Below are 9,696 nucleotides of genomic sequence, written 5' to 3' on the forward strand. Positions count from 1 at the left end.
CATACTCGTTCTTTGTTTACTGTGACTTACGGAAATATAGTTTATTCAAAAACTATAGGCGCAGCAGCTAAATTTAGATTTTTGTCCATCACACAAAATAACTTTTGTTTTATGGAGTTAATTAATATTACGAGGTACCGTGATATTAAAAGGTAGCGTACAACACTCGTCGGCCGGCGCGTATGCCAACGCATTCAAATTAACACAGTCTCAGAGCTGAGACACGTTATGATCATCTGTACTCTCTGCGTACGTAACTCGTGTCGTTATTTTGTTGTTTATATTGTGTACGTTTCTCTCTATCTCTGTATGTGTGTGTCTGGTAGCACATATTTAGATGTTTGGTAACATTGGTTTGCTCTGGCATTAGTTCACTGTGTGTGTGCCTTACCTATATCGGTGTGTGTGTGTGTGTGTGTATGCACTTAGGTGCGCGTATAAATGTACCTATGCAGGTGTGTGTGAATGTATGTATGCATGTGTATCGTGCACAATACTTGTCCGTCGAAATGCGTGCATGTCCTTCAACGATAAAAGAGGAATCATGAGCGTAAACTTTTTCAAAGAAAAATTAATGGAACAATCTCTAAATGGTTTGAAACATATAAACTGATGCAATACTCCAGTGACGTCATACATCACGTGATTATGTCTGATGACGACAGTGCGCATGTTTGCACCAGTTTCGCATGGCAGCCATCTTTGATCTCGCAGTTACCATGACGACACAGCAGGCCCAAACGACTCGTTCATTTCGATCGGTTGATTTTAAAGCGTGTGTTATGAGTTAGTGATTCGCTGTAGTCTTTTATTACTGCTGCTGCTGCTGTTGTTGTGTTTTTGGTTCATTTGTTGTTGTGGTTGTTGTTGTGGTTGTTGTTGTGGTTGTTGTTGTGGTTGTTGTTGTGGTTGTTGTTGTGGTTGTTGTTGTGGTTGTTGTTGTGGTTGGTTGTGGTTGTTGTTATTGTTGTACTGCAGATGAGTGCGGCGGAGTCATTACGTTGTGATTGCGCTTTTCCTGTTGTTCAAAATGTTTTCATTGATGGCTGGACTAATTTGTTGGATACTTATGCCATGTTGTTGTGCTGACGTTGACGTTCATGTTGTCCCCTTTTATCGTTGGGAATCGATCGTGGTGTTGTTTCAATTGTTGTTTGGCACGTGAAGTAGCACAGTTTATTCCCTCCATTTGGACTGTTGATGTTGTCTGATGTTGCGGGGGGTTGTTTTATTAGCAGCAGTTAAATTTTCAACGAAACAGTCGTAGCACCAACACAATTTGTTTTGTTTATATTTATACACATAGTTCATTAGTAAATAATTTGTGTATTTGAATAGCATGCTGGTTATTCTGGTGTAATGAATGAGGTTTCTTCTTTCTGCATGGGAAGGTACTCCCGCTCGGGTCTTTCACAAACACACACGCACACACACACACATCTTGCTTCCAACACTTCACACATCACGTAGACGTTTACTCGAATGAAATTGTTTAACCACGCATGAGCCCATATGTCACGTGGCTACCGTTTATTTCCTGTCTGTTGATTTTAAACGTCCTCCCCTCCATCATCATCATCATCGCCATCATCATCATCACTACAATAACATTCATCATCATCATCTCAATCATCATCATCATAAAACAATTGCCCATCTAATGATAACACTCAGCAAATGGTTTAAAATCTGTTGTTTTATTTTTGTTTAGTTTTCATAATTTGGCATATTAATTTTCGTGTTCAAGCTTTTTAGTTGTTTATTCATGCACCATTTAATAGTTGAAAATTGTAAGTTAATTAGATATTAACCATCATTTGAGGACGATTATGTACCATCTTCAAGTGTCACAGTTTAGCACGCCAGGGTTGTTGCGAATGAAATGTTAGTGTGAATGGAGTCTTCTAGCAAGTGGAGTGTTATTACACAAATTTTATTAAAAGTCAAATAAGCATTAAGAACCAAACAACGAAATAACTAGAAAACAAATTTTTGAGTTGCCTCGATCACTTTCGTCGGTTTGTGAATATCGTTCTTGCTTTCATAATTTGTTGATCAGGGAAAAGTAAAATAAATTGTTTTAAAAATAGTTATCGTTGTGAGGTAGCAAGCACAACAGCTCCTCAGGCAGCCGTTTAATAAACATTTAGAAAAACAATTTTTAATGCTCTGAAAGTGATGCAAACAACTAAAATGTTTAACAAACAAAGATAGGAAAGCCAACATCGCTTGTCTCGTGTTCAAACCACTCCGGCCCCATTAAGCGATTCCTACTGACGCTCTCGTGATTGGAATATTTAAACGAGCATTCTCGTCTCGCGTACCGCGCAATAAACGAAACTAATTTTTATTCAATTCTGCCCATGGACGTCACATCATTAAATGCAAATAACATTTAGCAAACACACAACACAAGTTGTTGCTCGTGCCAGTCGCACTGTTGTTAACATCTCGCCCGTTGATTTTTCATGCCTTGTTTCAAAAATGCTCGTTCCAACCATTACTGTAGGGTCTTTATTTCGCCTATAAGCATGCTCCATTACGTTATTTAGATGCATTTTGATAAGTTGAATTTAATATTACACGCCACGTATTGAAGTGTGCTGGAGCTCTTTCTGAACGAGATTTTTACAAACCGACACATCCGCCATGTTTTCAGTCCGCATCTTCAAAACCTCAACCATAATTTGCTGTTTTAATTTTGGGCATTAAATTATATACAATTTATATACACCGCAATAAATGACCCACATTCTTAGTAAGTGATAATAATCGCTTTTTATATTAAAATTGAAGCCCCCCACGATAGTTAAAATTTGCAGGTTTAAGATAAAATTGAGCAAAATCTTTTCATAATTTTATAAAAATTTGGACAGAAAATTATTACCATAACAATAAAATTTAATAAATCAGTTTAATTTTACGCAAGACCAATAATAGCTAAGTTTGTTAAAAATTGTTTGATAAGCAGAAAGAAAGTTGAAAACTTCTGACTGTGCCCCTGCGCCTAATTAACTTCCAAACAAGGACGAACTGGCATTAACTAAATATTTGGGGTTGCAACTAAAAATAAATAGCTAATTTATAGTTATAAATTTATTTTTGAGAATAGCTAACTAAACTGGAAAAAGTAGTTAAACTATTCCAAACTATTTTGCAACCATTTTGTATTTGTTTCTTGATAGAGAGTATCTATCTGAAGCAACATTGATGTTGTAACATAACAAGCCATTGAATTCAGTGGCGAGCATAGCGGGTGGCTGGGGGGTTATCAACGGTCAACAATCATTTTGTTATAATTTTTTGAAAATTTTGCCAACAAATATTGTGTAAATACATTTTAAAACCCAGTTATTTTTATACATGCAAACACGGTTTTAAATAAGACGGTTGACACAAAATTGTCCAAAAACTAAAAAAGTGTAAAAACGTCGCCGAGTTTTTTCAGTTTTTAGCTTCCCGTCCTATGTTGGTTTCGTTAAAGTTGTCTAAATACGCCCTGCATTGAAGCCATTATTCAGTCCGTCAATCATCCAATCCAGTCAGCTAGTGAGTAAACTTATCTGCCAATCAGCCAGTCAGCCATTTAGTCAACCAGACAAGTAACGACTCAACCAGCCAGTCAACCAGCTGGCCAACCAGCCAGCACGCTCCACTCAACAATTCACGCCTGAATGCATATCTGCAAATTTCGTTTATCGACGGCGTCTTAGTGTATTTGGCGGATTAGAAAACAATTTATCCGACGTTTAAATGCAGCATGCGTCTGTTTATTTGCTTAACGTGGCATGAAGGTATTTCATTTATTAGGAGGAAGTCTGTGGACAGTGCGAGTTGCGTCGTGTTGTGATGTAATAAGATGACGTGTGGTGTGGTGTGGTGTGGGATGTGATGCCACGAGATGTGATGTCATAAGATGTGATGTCATAAGATGTGATGTTATGTCTTGTGATGCACTTTTTCATTGTCCGTCAAAGTTATGTTGGCAGAATGTTGTTGGAAGTGATCGGGCACGCAAAAATAAGTATGGTCTTAATTATTTATTAGTTGCAGATGTTGGCAGTAGTGACCGGGTTTGAATGCGAGGAGACCCCCGCCAACCACATACCTACGTACATTACATATTTTTAAGTTATTTCGAGTCCATTAGAATTAATTTTCTTTTTTTGGTCTCCTAATCATTCATACAAAAAGTGCACTCACATGCTGTGCGGAGAGTGGATTGAGAGAGTTTTCGATGGTGATGACGGTGATAATAATAATGATGATAACAAGAATAGCAATAAAAAATAATGATAATAATAACAACAGCAACAACAATAATAATAAGAACAATAATATAAATAACGATAATTTTTGTTTTGATTGTTAGATTCCTTCCCTGGCTAAGTTTACACTGACCAAGGGGTGGACTAACTTTTTGTGTGAGGGCCGCATTGACCAACCTTTAACGACCTTTTTTGGTCGTAAGGTCATTTTTTTAAATCAAAATCATAAATAACCCCTAGCCCAAATAATAACATAAGCAGCAATGTTTGCACTTACCAGCCGCAGCAACAACAGCAGCCAAACAACAACAACATCAGAGGAACATCAAAACATTGAAAACAAGAACATGAACCAAATCATCATGACCAGCACAACAGCAACAACGTAGTGAAAAACATTGATTATAAAATCATAAGCAACAACCTCACAAACAGCAACAACAGCAATAGCAACAACCACAACAACAATAGCAACAACCACAACAACACCAACACCAACGATGAGCATAACGAATCGAGTATCAATTGAAGCATGTTAATCCGACGAGTGAATGAACGATGAACTAATGACTAATTCCCAATATAAGAGCGGGATTTATTCTCCGTCGTTAGGCAGTTAGACGAACCAATCTTAAATTTATTCGAGGCTTTTGTTTTAAAAACTTCTTGTCATTTATTTTATTTGCTTGTAACGCAGATTTGCCTACCTACATGCATTTCTGCCGGCTAATAAGGATTGAAGTCGTTCGCTTGCCATACTTAATGTTCTCTGCCTCGTAACGTACGCCTGCACTTGCCTGGCTGGGATTATTATCGTTGGCTGGGCGCCAGTTGATGGGACTGTCGTAATGCCGGAGTTTTGTATTTTAATGTTTTGTATTGTTTTGCGTCGTGTTGTTTTATATTTTATTTTCATATTTGAGATTGTGTTGTGTTGTATTGTGGTCTGTTTTGTTCTAGTGTATTTTATTGTTTAGAGTTGCATTGTCTGCCTCAAAACGTGCTGATATATGGGCAAGTGTAATTTTAAATAATAAATTAATTGTGAAATGCTAATGAAATACATGATGTTGAATTATTTTAAGTTTTTTAATGTGTCAGGCGTGCATTTTTTAAATTGCTACTTTTAAATTGATACTTTTAAATTGATACTTTTAAATTAGCGTGAAGAGGCAACTGAACCTGAAACATCGTCAATAAGTATTTAGAGATGAAAAATAATGAAACGATTTTTTTTCGAACAACAGAATCAATCGTTTCGTTGGAACGGAAATAATATAGCGAGCAATGAACGAACAGTTGAAGATGCTTGACCGCATCTCTCAACATCAAGCTATTGGGATAAAAGCCTAAGTTCCTCAGTGAACATTTAAGTCTTCTAAAAACAGTTTAAAATGAATAATCTTTGACGATAATATTGTGCAAAGTTGTATTTATGCTCATCACAAAGTGCATGCGACATGCATTTCTTTTATTTTCAAATAGTAAATTATCAATAACTTTATAGTTTTCGGTAAAACAAAAAACAAAAGAAAATGAATTAGGGATAGAAAGAAATGAATGTGCGAAATAAATGTTTGGAAGTAAGAGAGTTGGCACGTAACGTTTCAATGAATTCGGAGGGGAAGTTATAAACGGACGGAGCCAAAATGTTTGATAGCCCCAGGAGCGAGCATAATGTTGGCAACATTCAGCAGATGCATTGTACACATTCATCATGTTCATTGCGCATATTTGGTCAAGCAATAAAGTCTTCGCTGCTATTATTAATGAATTTAATGCTGGCGCGTTTTGTATTAAGCGAACGATGCTTAGAATATAAATGGCTCAACAATCCGACAAATATTCACCAGAATGAATATTATGAACATGTGCTTGCTGTGGCGTGTGTCGTGTGTGGCTGTGTTTCGTGTAGTGTAATTTTGTGTGGTGTAGTGTTTTGTTATGCTTTCTTCTGCGTTGTGTCGTGTGTCGTGTCACGCCACGTTGTCGTGTGGTGGGTCGTTGCTACGGTGTGTCGTGTTGGTCTGGTTGCGTTTCCTTGTTTTGTCGCTGTGTCGGCTTGTTTCTCAGTGTGAAGATAATAAATTACAAATACGTAATGAAAACTTAATGTTTTTATTTATCTATTTAATCAATCATTCGTTCATTCTATCGTTCATTCATTCAATAATATTTAAAAAATAAATTATAAATACATGATGTTTTTATTTGTTCATTCATTCATTTAATTAGTCAATCATTTATTTATTTATGTATCTAATCAAGGAGGCATAAATTATCAAAATAGCTCAAAATTTTCGGAAAACATAGGTGTTATATTGTAAATGCATTAGTATTTATGTTTAATCAATGATAGCAGCTACTGTTGTTCATTCATTTACTTTTGAACCATCTGTGTAGAGTATGAGATGATGTTACTAGGTTTGTGGCGAAGAGTTCTTCAACTTTAGATTGCATGATCTTCTGTTTTACTGATTTAGTAAAATCCGTGATTATTGTAAGTTCAGTCATCCTCCAGAAAGCTGTCAATAGAAGTTTAAATTGAAGAAAACTTGAAAGAGAGCATGCATGCAAGTTGCGATTGAACATTGGAGGAACGTGCAAGCTGCTGATTGTTGTTGATGTCTCGCTCCATTGCTTGTATAAACAAAATAAATTGAAAAATATTTTCTCCTATCTTCCTCCATTTCAACTGATCGCTCGTTAGCCGGCGTGTTCTCTATTTGACTCTTTGTAACATAAACATGCATCTACGTATATTAGCGTAGAGGCGTAGAGATAATAACTATATATATATACACACACATATATATATATATACATATATATATATATATATATATATATATATATATATATGTGTGTGTGTGTGTGTGGGTGGGTGGTGTGATTGATTCATTTTCTATTAACTTTATTCAATCAACATCATCAAATACAATGAAGATTGCAATGGCTGCCGAAAAGACGCTTATTCTGTGATAACGTTAACAATGTGTTTGTGATAATAACATGTCTTTGGAGAAAAATATTGTATATTACGATAATAAGTTGAATAATGAAGATAAAATTACGGTAGATAAGTTATCAAATAAAAAATTTCAATTGCAGACTCAAAAATTCTGAATATGATGCAACTTTTGTCATCTTTTATTTCTGCCGTTCATTTCGTGTGCTGTTGAATAAATAAATAAAAGAAATAAACACTAATAAAAAACAAACTACAACATAAATAAACAACAACAAAAGTATAAAAACAACAACAACGACGACGAAAATAAATGAAAACAAAAATAAACAACAACAAAAATAAAAAAACAAGAAACAATACACAACAACAACAACAGCAGCAACAACAACAATAATACACAACAACAGCAACAACAACAATAATACACAACAACAACATCAACAAGAATGAACAGCAGAAATAAAAAATAACAAAAATAAATAATGAAAATTAACCACAACAAAAATATGTAACAGCAAAGACAAAAAAATTAAAACAAACAATAACAAAAAAATACAATAATAAACAACATTAAAAAATAACAAGAATAAATAATGAAAATAAACAACAGAATAAAGAAGAGAAATAAAAAACTTTGATTGAGGTGGGGAGGACCTAATTGAAGTTGTACATTCTAATTCAAACTTACTAACTTTATTTATTACATTCATTATGTAACCTGCTCATTTGTGTCTGTGTGCTATGTTAGTACTTTGTATGTTTAGGTTCTTTTTGTGTGTTTATTTCTGTATTTGTGTTCGTGTGATCGTATTTTGATGTTTATATTCTGGCAATTATATCTCTTTGTATTCATTCATATGTATGTCTAGTTTTGCTGGCTTGGTGGTGTTAATGATGATGTTTGTATGATGATGTTTGTATGTTGATGTTTGTATGTTGGTGTTTGTATGTTGATGTTTGTATGTTGATGTATGTATGTTGATGTTTGTATATTGGTGATTGTATATTGATGTTTGTATGTTGGTGATTGTATGTTGATGTTTGTATGTTAGTGATTGTATGTCGATGAATGTATGCGAATATAATGTCAACTTTTGGAAATTAATTTGGTTATTGTTTGCGACGACAATTTTGCGTAAACAAAGTATTGTGGATCCGTTGGAGGCATCATCAGGCATCAAGTTCCACTTCAGACCACTTCAGCAGAAAGAGCAGCCGTTCGAAGTCCAGAGCAGGGGTACTCAGTGGGGACAGCAGGGAGACTGGGACGAGTCAAGACCAGTTAACCAAATTTAATAAAAACAGCTCGAAGAATGAGCAGTATGACGCTACGGTGGAAATAACCAACCAAGCAAGTATTTACGATCTGAAAATCTACACTGATGGCCCAACGGACCCAGCAAAAAAGAGGTACTGCGGCAGTGGCTGCGTATAATGAAGGTGGTCTGCTGCACAAAGAAGAAGCATCTGTGGGTAAGGGGTGGATGTAGCAGTCTGGATTGCGAAAGAAGGGCAATGAATATGGCATTGGAATGGCTTGGTGCTTATGACGAATGGGAGGAAGCAACAATACCAACAGACAGCATGTTGACCATGTTTGACGCGATGGGAGATGTAAAGAATGATGATGGGAAGAATGTAAAGATGAAAGACAAAATAGCTGGTCAAAATAGCAAGAAGGTGGTGGCGGCATGGAAACCCGGTCACTGTAGGGTGGAGGAGGTAGAGAGAGACGCCAATGAAGGTAGAAAGAAGGAGACGGAAGACAAGAAAATCACACACAAAGCCGTGCGAAAATGATCATAGGCGAAAGTGTCCCGGTAAAACAACTTCAGCATGACAGATGCAAGGAAGTTCATACCGATTCGATTAGCAAAAAGAAGATGATATGGGGAAAAAAACAAAGACAGATCTTAACAGATTTCGATACGGACATCACATGTCCCTCAGATGCTATCAAAGAAGGAGGGATCTCATAGACGAAGTTGGATGTCGACTGTGTGGAAAGGGAGTCGAAACAGTAGGCCACTTAAGGATGGAATGCCAAACGCTGAAGATGGCCAGATGCACACGTGGTCTGGTGGAGAAAGGGGAGAACTCACGGAAAGGCCAATGGAACTGGTAGAAGCGATACTTGGAAGGCTAGATGGCCTATGAGCAACTACTACTACTACTGCTACAACATCATCATCGTCATCATCATCATCGTCGTATCATCATCGTCATCATCATAAGCAACAAGTTCATCATTACTATCAATAACATCATCATCAACATCATCAGCATAATGAACATCATCATCAACATCAGCATCATCATCTTCATCATCAACCTCATTATCATCAACATCATCATCATCATCCGCATCAACATCAATATCATTATCATCATCATCATCAACATCATCATCATCATCATCAACATCATCATCATTAACAACATCATCATCAACATATC

The 9,696-nt window shown here is 36.1% G+C and overlaps 1 protein-coding gene across 1 annotated transcript in view; it reads left to right on the forward strand.

Moving 5' to 3' along the window:
• Positions 1 to 8,760: 8,760 nt before the first annotated feature.
• Positions 8,761 to 9,696, forward strand: part of HELRODRAFT_158673 (hypothetical protein) — a gene marked incomplete at both ends in the record, with an annotated part of 7,482 nt that continues 6,546 nt past the window's right edge. Inside the window, 2 exons of the mRNA XM_009010679.1 lie at positions 8,761 to 8,961; positions 9,190 to 9,360. Of these exons, the coding sequence (XP_009008927.1) occupies positions 8,761 to 8,961; positions 9,190 to 9,360 (372 nt within the window). The remainder of the gene's footprint in view (positions 8,962 to 9,189; positions 9,361 to 9,696) is intronic.

Source organism: Helobdella robusta (genome assembly GCF_000326865.2).
Source record: "Helobdella robusta unplaced genomic scaffold HELROscaffold_1, whole genome shotgun sequence".
Classification (NCBI taxonomy): domain Eukaryota; kingdom Metazoa; phylum Annelida; class Clitellata; order Rhynchobdellida; family Glossiphoniidae; genus Helobdella; species Helobdella robusta.